Below are 16,726 nucleotides of genomic sequence, written 5' to 3' on the forward strand. Positions count from 1 at the left end.
GTGTGTCCTGCTAAGTTGTGTCATGCAGAACTAGATACTAAATGTTTGGAAAGAGGACTTTGGTGAGCTGCCACTCTATTGATGTATACCACAATTATCATAATTTACCAAAACACGAAAATGAAAAGAAACCACAGCCATATCTCAAATGATTAAAAACAGTGGGGTTTGGGTTACAGTGCCAACACCGCAGCTTTGCATAATCATCCTGGAGTGATGCGATATGACGTTTTTAAGAAAAACAACTTTAAGGTCTGTTCCATATCAGCAACTATTTAAATAAGCATAGGGTAGGAGGATACACATTCTTATGCTGAATCTGCCTGAGGCAAAATTGAAGGGGAGTTCGTGTCTGAAGGTTAATGGCCACATTAACAGACTGGAAACTGTGCCATGCTTATTTGTTTTTCTTCCCTTTTTTTCAGTTTGGTTTTGTGTTGAGTAGTTTATCATCTAAAGTGGCCACCGTTTAGATCACACACACACTGTCTGGTCTGTTTTCAGGGCCGGTTAATGGAAATAAATGTGAGTTTCTGTCATACTGAGTGCATTAGTGCACAGACTGCCTACTAAACAGACACAGCCATGCCACCCTGAATGCTAAAATACAGCCTCATAAAGTCTGTGTGATTGAGCTGGCATCTAGGAGACATGAACGTAATCCGCTGGGCTTCATACTCAGAAAGTAATTTTGCTCCTTGTTCCATCCAGAAGGACTCATATTAGATAAAACTCTGTGAGAACATAAATAATGCCTTGTATTATATTAACTCTTTGGCTTTACCAGGGCAGTCAGGTATTTATCAGAGGCAATAACATGAATCAATGCTGTCTTATTTTCACATTTCCCTTCACAGTTTTGCTGCACAGGAATGTTGTGGTGCTTTTCACTTGTTAAGTCATTGTTACTCACATTATTTTGGTACTAAAAGGACATGCATATAATTTACGGTTATGTTCTTTTTCAACAGAAGGGTCCACAGTCATGCAGACATTTAACTCTTAACCACAAATGTCAACCTGCTGGTGGCGCTGGAGGAAAGGTCAGGGGTTGTCTGAAGTCATTAGGATATTAGGATCCTCTGGGGACCATGTCTGTGAAAAACAAAACTCATCCATCTCCACTAAAAGCCAAAAAATGTCATCCTGCTGGTGGCACTGCAGACAAAGTCAAGGGATCACCAAAGTTTATAGAATTGATCTTCTAGGGATTATAAAGGTCTGTACAGGATTTCATGGTTACACATAAAAATGTGTTGTCCGGGTTAACTACCTTGAATGTCCCATTTGCAGTCATGCTACAAACATGGATATGGATGACTGAATGACTGAAACTCTAATAACTTCTCCATTGACTGAATCACACCTCTGACCTAGTTCAGTACTGCATGTCTCCTATTAACCAGGTAAGCTGTGATAAAGCCCAAAGCTCAGTGTGTCTTGATTCAATGAATTGGAGAAAAGCAGAGGATGGTTACAGCTTCTGATATCTCAGACTCCCCCATGCATTCAACTCAGACACTTCATTCCCCTCTACTTTCTCTTCTCCCTCCCTCACTGCAAAGCCCTGCTCATATCGCCATGTTTACTGCATGTTGACATGGAAAATATTTTAGGGTGAAATAGTAATGATTCATATATACACACGCTTTCACTGTGCTCTCTGTTTGTCTTTAAACTTCACTTTTCCCCAAATCGTGTATATAAGCCATGTTTAGGAAGGGGAGATCACTCACTGCCTTATTTCTCTGGACTCTGAGACACTGGAGCTGCTGCGTTTTTCACACTCGCACATGGAAAACTTGGATTGGATTTGAACAAACTAGGACTGTTCCCATGGATATAAATTGCTGGACATTGGTGATGACAACTTGGCAGGTGGCTGAGAACTTACATGGAGAGTTATTTTGCTGAGCATTGTTAGTGGGAGCAGTGCTTTTTGAATGTTCAGCTGCAAATTTAACAACAGGAAAATTTTCATAGTAAGAACATTTTTATGTGTGTTAACAGCCAACAGCACTTGGCCACGTGCCATGAGCTGAGAAAATGTAGGAAATTCTAGCATTTTCCATTGACCTTTAGAGAGTACAAGAAAAGAGTAAAGTTTGTTCAGTGACTTCAAGGTTCTTGATTCCTTTCATCACCTCTGTGCTTGTGTCAGGAGTGTGTGCGGGTGTTTACACATAACAGCAAGCTGGTAATGCAGCGCTGGAGCACTGGGCATGACGACATGTCTCCAGGCTTGATGTTCTCTGCTACCGTTTACTAAACAGCCTTGATAGGACATGACTGTTTTAGTAAATACAGAGGGCGCGTGTGTCCTTGTGTGTGTTTTGGGTTGATTTGGTACCAGGACAGTTGGCTTTCAATTCAGCTAGCAGTTTTCCAAAGTGAAAAAAGCTATATACATTCACTTAAGAGGAATCAGCTTGAACAGATTTACTAACTGTCAGACTTTACAAACTCTTTCTCCAGTGCACAGTGAAGTGTGAAATCTCTTTTGCGCTGCTATAATCAGGACCAACACAAATCCCTCATGCATAGCAGCTTGGGTATAATCGTTCCCTGCCTGAGTTTATATTATAAACACCACAGACTTGTAAGCACCGCACTGCAACCTGAACACATTTGCACACATAAACGAATGTATGTGTGTGTGTGAGAGTATGTGTGTGTGTGTGTGTGTGTGTGTGTGCGTGTGCGTGTGTGTGCGTTCCGTTACTTCGACAGGTGTGTGGAAGACTGCCACGAGCCAGGCGGCAGGTGGAGATGAGGACTTATAGATTTTAATCATATCATTCTGTTGAGCAATAATTCTACTGCCTGAGGCAAGAAAGGTCCATAGCTACAGTAACATGTGAGTGATGGATGCTGTGCAGGGTATCCCTCACCCTCAGTCATAGAAGTTATAGTATAGAGGTTATTAGGTTCCACATACATGCATATTAGGTTCAGCACAGGCTCATTTTGAATTATTTAAAGGAGAAGTTGGCAGCAAAATCAAAGAGTTGTTATTATACAGAGAAAGGTGTCACAGTGTTTTGTGTGTAAATGCAGCTTAGGAGAAATGCCAAGAGAAAGAACTATAATAGCTGGTTGTTATATCAAGTTTGACAGTGTATTAATTTTGTGGCTGAGGCAACTGTCCAAGCGCAGAATGTAGAAGAAACTAACAAACAGACAAGGGAAGTTCCAAAATGTCAAACTGTGCATTGTGTTATGATTTACAAGAAAAGCTAATTGACTTGGGTTTCAATGAGTTGGTAAGGTAAATCCCTCAGGTTTTGCAGTGTCTTATCTGGAAAGCTCCATCTGGAACACCACCTTCTCCCCGCTGACCTTGTCATCCCTATCCGTGGTGTGATTAACGGTTACAAATTTGCATCAATTTGAAACTGTCTGAATAAGAGCAGCAGAAGGTGATGTCTGCTGTTAATGAAGTCTGGGAGGCAAAAGCCCAATGATGTTTCTGTTGGCAGGTACACTCAGGGCTCATCCTTGATCGACGAGGCGAGAGGCCACCCCTGTGTTTGACACCACTTCTTTCACCTGCTTGCGCAAAGTTTGAACTGGAATGGAAAAAAACAAACTCTTTGCAGTGCCAAGACAATATGGGGTGGAAGTACAACATGTTGGGACACCGATAGCCTGCTGTACTTTCTCTTTCCTGTATATATTTTGTCTTCCCTCTTTATGCTTATCTCCTATGTCTTACTTATTATTTCTTGTCAAATGCCCCTGATCCCACTGTAATATCTGTATGAAAAGATGTTGTATTTACCTACGAACAGGGGTGTTGCCAGCCTTTAAGCTCTACTGGGGCACAATTATGTCTGAACTGACTGTGCTTATTCTTCAAGCTCATTTATACTGGGGCTTGTGCTCCAGTAAAAGGGGTCTGGTGACACACCGGTCTACGAATTTGGCAGAGTCACGATTCCCTGAATGAGTTCTGAGGTTTATGGCACAGTATGAGGCAGTTCAATCAGATATGCTCGCAAGTCATCTGATCAAGCAGGACTTAGGATCTATCCTAATGCAGCCTCATCACTTGTTTTGAAATCAGTTATGCAAATTTTGACAGGCTGACCTGCTAACCTGCAACCACTAATACACTTTTTATTTTGTGCCAGGATGTTAAATTCCACTTGATCTGTGTCTGTTGTCTTTCTTTCTTTCTTTCTTTCTTTCTTTCTTTCTTTCTTTCTTTCTTTCTTTCTTTCTTTCTTTCTTTCTTTCTTTCTTTCTGTCTTGTGTTTAGTGTAAATGACTGTCATGCTGCCTTTGTTTCAGGGTAAATAAAGGCCTAAGGCTGACACTGATCCAAGCGTTTATATTTATTTCAATAACATGTGCAGGATATAACTAAAATGAAAAATATACAGCAAATTGTACATGTTACACTTAATAACCTTTGTATTTTAAATAATCCATAGAGAACTAACCGTTTTCGATCTGTTGGTATAGAATTCTCAACAGCCCAGATTTATTGTGTTTTGGTGAGGTCTACTAATGTTTTCCAGTGGTTGGGATACGAAAGGCAATCTAAATTATATTACTACAAGTATTACCATTGGTCTATCAAGACATAAACAGACTCAGATGATGAATTTCACGTATACATCAAAATCAGATTCTTGTCCACCTGACGTCTTGTGTAAAACATTTATTGTGTTATTTTATAACTTTAATTTATTCTATTCTAATTTTACTATGCATATTCTATTATAAGTGTTTCTTCTTGGTACATTACTAATATATCTTTTTATGTTTTATCATTTTTATCAAATACATCTCTATGGAAACTAACTGTGAATGTCTTTGTGCATTGTAAACCTGTTTCTCAGAGCAAATAAAAACATTTCCTTTCACGCAATTCAAAGCTGTTGCTTGTACAGTTACAGTTTTGGCTCTCCACTGTTGGATAACTATAGTGTTGAAAATTCTTCCAGCAATTATGGATTAATGTGTTTGTGAACTATAATGAGTCATTGTGTTTATTTAGCAGTTAAACCATACTTCAGCATCTTTACAGCCTTTTCATAGTTGGTCCCTCTGCCTCAGTAAAGCTGCCTGTATCCAGTCAGCAGTATCTGTGTAAAGATGGTGTGACAGGGAGATTTCAGTGTTTAGTGTCGTGTAGAGGGACACCATGGGAATGTGGAGTCTCAACGTTTAGGCTGGAGAATCAGTTAACTATCCATCACACAGAGATCAGATTACACCGACATGCAGGTTTTACACTACTGGTCATCGCTTTTCTGGCAGGACTGTTTTCTGTCAGTAAGAGCTTATCATCTAACTTTGTCAAAATGGTGGGGGTGTCTGGAAGACACCATACAGCCAGTCGCTTAAGTGTGATAATAAGAAATGTATTCTTTATAAAATAAAATGAGAGATACAAAGGTAGAATTCTAAAACCTTTTTATTCATAACAAAAACACAACATAAACAGCATACACCATATATCAACAATCCATTTTGCACAATAACAGTTGCACCAACAAACCAACAATAATATAAATGTATAACATTACACAACAAATGGAGAAATATTTACAGCTACCACCTGTACATCAGACTTCAAGACTGTAAGCTCATCCGATAGTTTCACTTAGCAGTAAAGCCAGTCTACGTTTTACCTTTTTGTTGAATCTATGAAGCCAGTAAACTACAGTTTGTAGACACTGGTGTAATTTAACTACCCCTCTAAATGTGCTGTCTGAGCGTTGTATGTGTGATACCCTTCAAAGAAATACAGATAGCAGAGTGGAATGGCCTGATGTCAGCAGATCAGATCTCGGATCTGTTAATAATGAGTCAGATCTGATAGAGAGCAGCTTAGGATGGAATAAAAGCTGACTGAGGATCTGATAGTGAGGCTGACTGTGGTTTCAGGGAGTGACACTCGTAGTCCGCTACGGCTGACTCAGCGGTTCCTGTGGGAATCAAAGCCTTTTTACTCTGCTGTCACACGCTATAGTGATCTCAACTGTCTCAGTCAGCGCAAACATACGCTGTGTGTTTGTGTGTGTCTGCAGTGTCTTTCACATCAGAACCTCTCTAAAAACAAAAGTAACCAGACAAGTACAATTTCCTGTTAAGAGTCTTTTCAAATCAAACCTTTCCACCCTCAATGTCTTATTAAACCTCTGTGCCCTCACGATGGTAGACGATCCCTGCTGAGCCCAGTGTAGGGTAGAAGTGCCCACTGGAACCACTGTACTGGCTGAGAATGGGACTAGTGTAAGAGTGGGTGGGTGAAGAAGATAGCACAGGGGGAGCTGGCACTTGTACCCACTCTGAACCAACGGTGTTGGGGGAGTAGCTACTAAAGCTTCCAGGCTGTGCAGGTCGATGAGGCCCATCTAAAGGAAGGTTCATTTGTAGCGGCCTGCTTAGCCCATCGCCTCCCACCTCACTAGTCGCTCCAGACGTCACTCCGGACATCTCAGACAAGAAGCTGCTCAGACACGGTGCAGGCCCTGATGATGAAGGGGAGGGGATCCTGTCCGCTGTGGGGGAGATGTCGAGGGCAGGATTCGCTGGGTGTTTGGGGCTGCCCCGCTCGCTGTCACCTGATTCTGGAGCCCCTGAACCGTTGTCAGCGCCAGCCAGGGAATCAGACTTCCTCTTTCTTTTACGGCGGAAGTTTCCGTTGTCGAACATCTTCTCACAGTTTGGGTCGAGTGTCCAGTAGTTGCCCTTTCCTGCGATGTCAGAGAGTAAATGGGAAGTTGAGAAGATTAAATTAGGGGTTTGAAAATGGGTAAACAGCTTGAAAAATGTTTAACACACAACAAGAAACAGCAGCACATTAAATGGAGATGATATTATTATAACACAGTGAATGGACAGGAGAAATATTCAAAATATTCAAGAATCAAAAGATCAAATGGGAAGTTAGGGATTCAAATATTACCTGGATCATCTTCATCTCTGGGCACTTTCTTGAAGCAGTCGTTGAGTGACAGATTGTGTCTGATGGAATTCTGCCAGCCTGCTTTACTCTTGTTGTAGAAGGGGAAGTTGTCTGCAACATACTGGTAAATCTGGCTCAAAGTCAGTCTCTTGTCTGGTGCTCCATGGATAGCCATAGCAATAAGAGCAGAATAGGAGTAAGGGGGCCTGACCAGCTTCATCAGGTCTTCTTGTGAGGGCAGAGAGAACCAGCTCAACTCTCCTCCTGGGCCCCCAGCTCCAGCCGGACCAAGGTAAGGCCTCTGCATGCCATAGTGCTGAGGGACAAAGGGAGGGCCCGGGTTACCAGACGGGGTGGTGGTAGCCAGGTACGGAGGTGTGTTGATCCCAGAGCCGTTGAACCAGAGGTAAGGGTTTGGGGAGGTGGTGTAGTCACCCAGGTCGTAGGAGGTTGGAGTGGTACGCTGAGGACTCGGCAGTGAGGGAGGAGGGTAATAGCAGTCACTGTACATGCTGAGCTCAGGGGGCTCCTGGCCAAGGCTGGGAAACTGAGGGCCACAACGAGGAGGTGACTGGCCCTGTGCCTCAAATGAAGACATTGTCAAGTTCTCACCTTTTGGTGCGTCTGCTGAGCTCTTTGGCTTTGGCTGTCCTCCTTTTGATAACAAACACTTTTTTTTTGGCAAGAGTCCCTTTCCTGTTCAGTCCTCTGTGGGCATTTGAATGAAAGTTGATCCAAAAGATGGTCTCCCCTGAAGTTGTAGAGCAGTCTTCTTCCCCCTTTTCTTGTCTGTTTGCCCTTGCTTTATGTCAAGATGTCACCTGTCATACCGGCTTTATCTCTCTCCCTGGAAACACCCCCTCCCTCCCCTGATTGGTTGCTTTCTCAGGTGAGTACCGGTAGTCTGCTTTCTCCTGTTTTTTTTCTCCTGCTGTCAGCTATTTTAGTTCCTCCACAGGTTTAGTCTGTCCTCATTCAAATAATTTTCCACTCAAACTATTCCAACATTATTTTAATTCAGACATCCTGCCATTCTTTTTTGATGATTAACAGGCAGATTTTTTTTATTTCTGTAATTTTTCAAGCAAAATGGCAAATGTGTGCTGGTTTGCTGCTTGTTTTGGGCAACTGGTCAAAAGAAGCATTTATGGGGTGCAAATCTTACTGCAAAAATAAAATAACAGCAATTAACTAAACAAAAACAGCCTATCAGCCTACTGTTTTGTTTTGTTTTTTTAACCTGGTGAAAACTAGCCCAGAAGAAATGTATAGGAGCATCAAAACTTTGAACATTAGGGAAAGAAATGGATTGTAATAGCACTGGCAAATGCAGATTAAATGCAGTTTCTGTAAGCCTACTTTTTAACATGAATATAAACTAATATTGTTAAAGAATTCCACAGTTCTCTAATAAGTACTGATAATATTCTAAAATTCTTAAGAATAGGACACGTCTCCTACCTCCTGACACTTGTTGGATGTAATAGCTACAATAGGTTTATTTAGGAATAAAATAAACATGTGTGATAATTACCCTGACGAGCAATGGGAGTGACGTCATCCCAATTTAAACGTGAACTGCGCGGCTCCTCTGTTTAGCTCGTTCCTGCCTGAGCTGTCGAGAAAAACTAACGAAGAAAAGCTTCCTGTCGTAAGTTTGGCAAACTTTTAAATGGATGAATAGCTCCTGGCCATATGAACAACTGATTAAAAGACAATTTGGCTATCCGTTAACAAGTGAAACTCTTGCCTTTAGCGGAGTTTACCAAGCTAACTCTTCTCGGTGACATTACGAAGCTAACGTTAACGGCTGCAGCGTCGTAGATAACAGTCAAACGTGAAGCTTTAGTGCCGTGACCGATGATGGCAACAGGGAAATACTTGTAGGTGGTGTTGTAGTTAATTAGTTAGTTAGTTGTATTAGATTATTCTCTGTCAGATTATATTTTTATACTACTCAATGTGTCGGTTTGTAATTTAGATGGTTGATTCACCTTCGCCCGCGAACCGTCCGCTGGACACCAAGGAGGACGTGTCGGAGCTGGACAAAGATTTAGAGAGACTGATTGATGCCGCTGAAAACATATCAGGTAACTTTAGGCTGCTCAGCACTCTCTGTGCAATGTATGTTGTTTGTATTGTTCTTTTCCTGTCCTGTCTTGTGTTTTTAACTGGACCCAGAGTCTGTAACGTTACTAATAATAAATTATTATTACAGTAAAGTGTGGACTGTGGTATATCACGCTGTATTAACATTGTATTATATCTAATGCAGTTTGTAACACTTGTTTTGCTGTAACATGACCACCCTTCTTGTCGTCCACCTGCAGTGCAGCTGACCTGGATGGCTTATGACATGGTGGCACTGCGGACCAGTCCGGAGGTGGGGGCCGCCATGAGGAAACTGGAAGAAGCCTGGAACAAATGTAGAGGCGCTGTGTACGGAGACCGTGAACAGGAGCCAGAGAGGGACAAATGTCCCGAGTCCCGACCCTGATGCAACTGAAGCACTTGCTCAGATGTGATGTTGTTATGAGTTCCCAGTTCACAAGTTCTACACTTTTGAAACGACACTAAATGAATTTGTATTGTGTTCAGTATTGAAAATGTTATATACTTTATGTTGTTTTTTTGTGGGGTGGGACCAGGATTTCCATGTTGTTTCTTTCACTAAAGAAATGAAGTTAGTGCAGCCTTCAAATAATATTTGTTTTGCGTACCTGTTCATCCACAGAAATTAAATAAATAACATTAAAATAAGATTGTCTTCTGTTATTTTTCTATAGGCATGAACTAACATGTTATATTCTGTCAGCTTACTATCATGTTTGGCCTTTTGTCAGAATGAAACACCAGCATGCAGAACTGTGTTTCAGGGTGTTTATAATTGACAGACTTGTGCTTGTGTATTTTTTTTCAGATGGAAAACCTAAAGAGCAAAGAAAAACTCACTTCCACTGCCTGCACTCATATGGAAAACATACTGAGAGGGTTGGATTCCTTGTCTAGCTGTATGGATCAACTGGCATGTATGTATAACCTATTATCCCCATTCCTCCCTTCACACTTCCAAAAATGTCAAGCATCAATTTGAACAGTAAGACGACCCTGATGATTTATTTGCAAATATGCAAAGTGTATGATGTCACTGTTATCCTAGATCTGAAATGTGATAGCCAAAAGTAGATTGTGGTACACCAACTGCTGCAAACTTGGGGGAAAAAAAAAAACCCCAACAGCTTTACTTGATGTCAGTGGTGTAGAGCTACATGGTGTCTGTCTGTCACCTAGCTGACTGCTGATGGGCAGATAGATAGAAGTAACTGAAGGAAGTCTCAGTGTCCACCAGGCCATTTGATGTGAGGCATGATTTTGCAGCTACTTTCTTGTCAGAGGGGACAGATGTGGGTGAAGAGGCCGTCAGAGTAATCTTCTTACTGTGATGTCTTATTTATAAATGCATACTAACTTTGAGCTCAAAGACTGCAAACAAACATCAGAGGTTTGTTATTAAACTCTGTAAACAGTAATGCTAGTACTAGTACTGTGACACTTAATGTGGTGTCCCCTCTTTTTTCCAAGCTGTTCCTACTTCAACAATTTGTGCTGCCAAAATGATACAACATGTTCTCTAGCAGTGAAGCTTACTTTTGTGGGCTACTAGTGCTTGTTTTAATGTTTTGAGGCCTCATAAAGAGAACGGAAAATACTAAAACAAAGATTTATTGCACAAAGTAAGTTTTTGGAGAGCTGTTTATTATCATAACAGTGTTTCTGTTTAAATTTGTTCTTCATAAGTAGTTGGAAGAGAACTTTTAGACACAGAAACATAATTTATGGTTTTTACATTTACTACAGTGTAACACATTGGTATATCTTGTGTCAGTCATACCAGTACTGCTTTCACATAGTAACAATATATTTACACACAAGAACAATGTGTATACAAATACAGTACATTTCCCCCTTAGCCTGTTTGCCATTAAGTTCGCCAGTAGTTGGTTTGGAGCCTTTATCTAACTTTTGCACATCTTAAACCTGAGTCAGTTATGGAACAGGATATTTGTTGTCTGTCTGCAGTGCAAACCCAGCTGTGGCAGTGTGATCTGATTGTTTGTGTTGGCTGTCCTGACAAGCTGGCAATCCTGAAAAATTCAAGACGTTCTGAAGGAACTTCCCCAGCTCAACCTGAAACCGAGGAATGAAGAAAAGAGGTAATGCTGTGTCTGGAAAACATAGTCTAAAAGCAAAAACAAATCATTGTCCATGTAGCAGTTATTCTTCTCTTCAATTGTATTTGCTATAAATCAAATGAAAGTATCCAAATAAGCAGTGACCTTTTGTGATTGTGAAAATTGTGTTGGTTTGGCTGTTGTTGGAAAGCTTCTGAGCAGGCCACATATATTAACATGCACAAAGGAGCATAGAGAAAACACCCACGTTAAGCCTGCTGTTGGTGTTGGTCAGAGTACCGCAGGGTGCAGCAGACAACATTCGCTCTGCGCTTCAGAGCCCTGGTCTGTGGCATCAATGAGCAGCATCGGTGTGTGTGTGTGATGGGTAATCATCTCCGTCACCCCAGGGAAACTCTGTAGCACAGCAGCACACAAAAAAGATGACAGGGACCTAATGACGCAGCGCGGCACAAGTCAGCACCAAACACTCCCCAAGGCGTGCCACAAGATGTGAACTTTTCCGTTTACTCTGAGTGAACGTGCTGCTGACTCTTCATAGTCTCGGTTCAAAATTGTAGCCAGTGGTTAGAAACATTCAGTTTACCTTGGAGTTCTTGTGGCCATTGCCGAGGGAGTAGGAGTCGCCATGTTTACAGATCCGAATATTGTAAATCCTGCCTTCTTTCAGCAGCATCAGGGTGTAGGGTTGCGCCACAGAGCACTTTGAGCTGTCCCTCACCGCAAATGCCCCATCCTAAAGACACAAATCCACAGAAAAAAAATCCTATACAATTTCAACATCACACTTGTCTGTATGTGTATTTGTGTCATTCTGCTTCAGATGAATAATAAGAGAGACTGAGAGGCAGCACCTGACCTTGTTATTCTCTCTGAGAATGTCTTCAACTTGATTTCTGGTCATCGTTCCTGCATACCAGCTAGGATCCAAACCCTGGATGTACTGTAAGGCAGTTATAGTAAGGACTAAATGCATTGTCTTTCCTTATTCTTTTTTTGGGGGGGGAAGACATGAGCCTGTTTTAAATAATTGTTTTTAATAATTAAAAAGAAATGTGACTGATGTTTCCAGTTACCCAGTCTAGTGAATAAAATTGAATCTGTTGAGTTCTCCCAGCACTTTCTATTGTTCTTTTTACAATGTCGCCATCTGCTGTTTTCTTTCTGAAAGTGTTCAAGATGTGTCTAAGGTTCACAGAAAAGCTCACCATAACATCATGTTTGCACTTTAGCTAGCACAACTACATAGGAATTTGCATTTGTTTCTTACCTGCTTTGATCCTAGTAGTGAATTGGTAAAAGGTGCAGGCTGTGTTGGCACTCGAGGCAGTGGATTGTTTGGTCTGGGATGGGAGAAATGCAGAAGAATATTATTGAAGAAAAAAACAAATCTTAAATATTGTATTACCCCTTAAGAAGTGCTTGCTAATTCTAAAATTGTGTAGATGGGCCCACCTGGTAGACCGATCTTGCTGTCTGGAGGTCTTAGGCTGAAGGAACTTTTTGAACGAAGCAGAAGCCTTGACAGGTCTGCCCTCTTGTGGACATTATAGATAATGTGAAATACAAATGTCACAATAAATTGAGGCATGATGGCAATATTTTACTGTTTAGCTGTAACAACTACCCCACACACAATAAAATAAGCAGCACATACGTGGTTTTAGAAGGTTTCTTGGAGATGGTTCAGGTTGTCCAGGCTTCTTGCCCCTGTCAGCATGCGGCTTGGGCTGGCCGGCTGGTGTCAGGAGTAGAAAAGTCATGAAAACACTTTACAGTCTTTTAGGTAATCTCTGTCCTTCCAAAATAAGAATAATCATCTGTAAACTAGGTGATGTAGATTAAATGACCTGCTGGTTTTAAGGGTCTCTGAGGGCTAGGGTTCAGTCCACGTCGGGAAGGAATTGGAGGATTTAAGTTCCTTGCCGCAGGCACCGGATCTTCTCACATATAGACACAGTGAAAATGTCAGGAAACATAAACTCCAATTCTGCTTTCAAAGCAAATTAAAGGCAGCTTATGTTTGGACATGTATGACTGCTTTTCTGTTATGATTACTTTCTGTTACCTCTGGCGTGAACGCCCTGAGGTTTAGTGCTGCGAGGTGGCTTCATCATGGTTACAAAGCCCGGCTGCCGCATGCTGTTGCCTTCATCAAACACATCACTGTCTTGTTGCTCAGCTGTTTGAGACTCAGCCCAAGAACGGATGTAATTCTCCGCTTCCTCCTCTGGATCCTCATAGTCATTATCACTTTGATTGTCCTAACCAGAGCACATGCAGTTAATTCAAACAATGAACATAAATACAGTTTTACAATTAATTGAGTTGTAAGTTGCATGTTAAGTAATTATTGTCAATGTTTTACTAGTATTAATAAAAAGTGCTAATTTGGTTATAGGTTTTAGGTTCTCACTTACGAACTCATCTGACTCCCAAACTTCCTCTTCCTGTTCAAATTCTATTAAGTAAAAAACAGTAAAAGAAAGTAGTTTTAAGTCCAAGAAAATATTTCTTTGTGCTTTCAGTTGCGAAGTTGTATGCCGTAGTTCTTTACCTTGTTTCGGAGACTTTTGTGCCCTTGATCTGTACAAAAAACAAACACATAAATTCTGCATCGTTGTTCAATGACTTACCAGTGGAAACTATAAAATAAAAATCAGTTTTCTTACTTATAACCAAAGGACATCTCCGGCTCCCCTTTGTTGTTGATTTCACTTTGGATCTTAGTGATTATTCTACAGCGATAAAAGAGCAAAACATTAGCTCAGTGCGTTGACTTACTATCATGCAATGCTCCATTGAATTGTGATCCAAACAAAGACTACAGCTCGGTAAAGATTATATGATAGCAGCCTCTTGTGCATATCATGTCGGACCACAATAAATCTTAATGCTTTGACATCGTCATAACATTGGCTGATAAATTGCTTATCAATATCAGTGGTTAGGATATAATGTATGTTCAGTAAGACTCACGGGAAAAAAAGGGATGGGAATGCTTGAAGGTCACTGTCAGTCATTTGCTGGAAGATGAAAATTCCATTACTTTGAAATTAATAATTAGATTATTATGATATCATGAGAAAATCACTTAAACTGATCATATTTTAGGGTGACTTTTTAACAAATGAAAAATAGCCTCTTGGCTAATTCTGGCACATTTACAGTAATGTTATTAATGTGCACTGTCCCTGTTTAAAATAAACTTATTATTATTATTATTATTATTATGTAGTAGTAATAGTAAAAACAATGAAAAGACAGGAGTTGCCATAGACTTACCATGAACTGTGCTCCACTTATTCTGCTCTTCATCACTACTCTGTCACAGCCTGACAGTCTAAGCTGAGAAGGTCATGAAATGTCACAGGATTACAGCAAGAAGCCCCGAGCGCTTCTTGAGAAACAATATTTTAACTTGTCGGGTGTAAATTACCAGGACAAAAATAAGCTGCAAAGATGTTTCCATTACAAGACGGATATATACTAGAGCCATCTCTTGGTCTCATTGAGAAATTATATCTTTGCTATACTCACCTTCTTCATGTGGTCAGCGAGACTTTGTGGGCTCCATCCCATCACCTCCACTTTAGAGGGAACATTGTTAAAGCTCATCTCCTTTTATATAAATGTCTTGTCCACCAATACAATACAGGGTTTACTCAGCAGAATAGGAGCTCTCTGTTTTCTAGCAGTATCACAAAACACTTTAAGTTAAGACTAGCCACTACATAAATACACACATTTGTGGTATGTCATCTACTTCCCTGTTGAATGTGTTAGAAAATTAAAGTGGAAAGTTTCAGTGCTCAAGGACTTGAGATACATAATAATAGAGCATGCACACACCACAGAATGCATATCTTTAAACATAGAGTCTGCTGATTTCCTCTCACATGTGCAGCCACAGGCATGTGTGGTGGTTGTGCTGCGTCTATGCTCACTGTGGTTGACATCGTTGTACTCTCGTGTACTTTTTATTCTAATTTGTAGCGTGAAGGCTGTGACAGATCTTCCTATCCCAGTCGCAGCCTGCAGCCTGCCCCACATCAGGCTTCTTGGCATCTCACACCCAGGTGAGAGAGGAGGGGAGAGGGGAGGAAGGGATGATCAATCACGCTCAGATCCCCTTTGACCCCCAGGCATGTCTGAGTGAATACATGAGTCCTCCTGGGGGGTCCTTTTTTGGGATATCACCCCCTTCCTTCCCTCTGTTTTCCTCTGTCCCTCTGGGGAACATAATCATGCCACTGTTGAAGGGGCATTAGATACAGCATAGTTATATTTCTTCCAGCCAGGCTTTAAATTGGTTTAAAATAATGTTCAGAGCAATTTGTTGATTTCAGGTCTGACCATTTGAAAACTGCCCATTTCCCCAACCTGAAAAGAATCCAAAAGGTTTGCACTTCCCATTTGAAGCAGACATGAATAGAAAACAAGTCGTGGCCATCTCATGTAGAGCACAATCAACCTACAGCATCATATGGGGCCAATATGGAACTAATGACATCCCCAGTGGAGAGCAGAGATAAGGGGTGGAGCAGTGGGGGCCTCCAGTGGGGCGAAACCTTCATTAACACACAGCAGGACAGCATGGGAAATACAGGACGTCCCCAGAAGCAAACAGACAAATGGGGAGGGATGGCAGGGAATGTTTTGGTCTGTGAGATTGTTACTTTTTCTCTTTACGGTTTTACTTTTTTTTTTTAAGTTGGTGTCTGAGGTGGCTTCCTGGCTTTTCTGTTCTTTTTTTTTTTAGTAAAACCTTTTCACCACCAGAATCATCATACATTTGGCCTTACCTGTTCATTTATGGACCTGGGTGTGTTACCTGATGCGGTTCTGGTGTTAAATCTAAACTGTGCTTGGATTTTAAACAACCAGCAGTGTTGACCATAATGGGACCTCACTGATGCACAATAACTATTGGTACAGATAATTATCGGTCTGATATTGGCTGATATTTATTGGCCAAAATACACAACCAAGTCAGATAATGTCATTTTTTGCATAATTAACTATAATTAACCAACATTGCCTTGATTTAGCTCATTTCCAGTCCTTTTGCCCCCTAAGTTGATTTGAAACAATAACAAATGTTGATTTTCAGAGTCGTAACTGTTCTTGTTTTTGTTGTGATTACAGTAGTGATGTTGGTTGTATTATTTGGTCAGAGGTAGAGCTATAATATTAAGTTCATCTTTACACAACCTTTCTTAGTTTCAGGTGTGTATATAAAACTATTAAAAATGTTATCGGTTATCAGTAGGCTATTGGTGGAGAAAAGAGTTATCCCAAACTTTAATACACTCCACTTCTCAGTTATACAGTGACACCTATAGGCTAATGATGTGTAATTTCTCACTCAGTGCAGCTTGTTATTTACTGATTCTACAGTAGGTGTTCTGTAAAGATAGTGAAACAGACTTGTAACAAGCACCCTTTTTCTGTTGGATCCCCCCTCTTTCCCCCTGAGGCATGGGCCCCCTGATGAAGGTATTACCCATCCCATCAGTCACTCAGCTGCGACAGTGACAGATTTATGACACGTCCAGCTGAGAGGAAGATTTCTGGAGATACAGGGGGTAGAGGGAAGAAGGAGGGAAGT

General features: G+C 41.0%; 2 protein-coding genes and 1 long non-coding RNA gene across 3 annotated transcripts; 1 reads left to right on the forward strand and 2 right to left on the reverse strand.

Annotated features, from left to right (window-relative positions):
- Nucleotides 1-5,407: 5,407 nt before the first annotated feature.
- foxi3b (forkhead box I3b) lies at nucleotides 5,408-7,733 on the reverse strand. The gene is made up of 2 exons (XM_085788343.1): nucleotides 6,923-7,733; nucleotides 5,408-6,710 (listed from the first exon to the last, which is right to left on the reverse strand). The coding sequence occupies exons 1-2, from the start codon at nucleotides 7,518-7,520 to the stop codon at nucleotides 6,145-6,147; spliced, it is 1,164 nt and encodes a 387-aa protein (XP_085644469.1). The 5' UTR covers nucleotides 7,521-7,733; the 3' UTR covers nucleotides 5,408-6,144.
- A 746-nt stretch (nucleotides 7,734-8,479) lies between these two features.
- syce3 (synaptonemal complex central element protein 3) lies at nucleotides 8,480-9,434 on the forward strand. The gene is made up of 3 exons (XM_085788757.1): nucleotides 8,480-8,573; nucleotides 8,904-9,012; nucleotides 9,253-9,434. The coding sequence occupies exons 2-3, from the start codon at nucleotides 8,904-8,906 to the stop codon at nucleotides 9,417-9,419; spliced, it is 276 nt and encodes a 91-aa protein (XP_085644883.1). The 5' UTR covers nucleotides 8,480-8,573; the 3' UTR covers nucleotides 9,420-9,434.
- Nucleotides 9,435-14,097: 4,663 nt separating this feature from the next.
- Nucleotides 14,098-14,752, reverse strand: LOC146980116 (uncharacterized). The gene is made up of 3 exons (XR_015036851.1): nucleotides 14,656-14,752; nucleotides 14,401-14,463; nucleotides 14,098-14,141 (listed from the first exon to the last, which is right to left on the reverse strand). It is a non-coding gene; the product is annotated as an uncharacterized LOC146980116 (long non-coding RNA).
- Nucleotides 14,753-16,726: the final 1,974 nt, after the last annotated feature.

The sequence above is a fragment of the Trachurus japonicus genome, chromosome 10 (genome assembly GCF_045865225.1).
Source record: "Trachurus japonicus isolate A0001 chromosome 10, Traja_1.0".
Lineage (NCBI taxonomy): Eukaryota > Metazoa > Chordata > Actinopteri > Carangiformes > Carangidae > Trachurus > Trachurus japonicus.

Bases quoted from the DNA above. Each gene is read 5' to 3' on its own strand.
- foxi3b (XM_085788343.1), bottom strand. From the start codon at position 7,520: ATGTCTTCATTTGAGGCACAGGGCCAGTCACCTCCTCGTTGTGGCCCT. The intron at 6,711-6,922 runs GTAATATTTGAA...CTGACATCGCAG, and splicing joins CAGAGATGAAGATGATCCAG to GAAAGGGCAACTACTGGACA.
- syce3 (XM_085788757.1), top strand. From the start codon at position 8,904: ATGGTTGATTCACCTTCGCCCGCGAACCGTCCGCTGGACACCAAGGAG. The intron at 9,013-9,252 runs GTAACTTTAGGC...GTCCACCTGCAG, and splicing joins TGCCGCTGAAAACATATCAG to TGCAGCTGACCTGGATGGCT.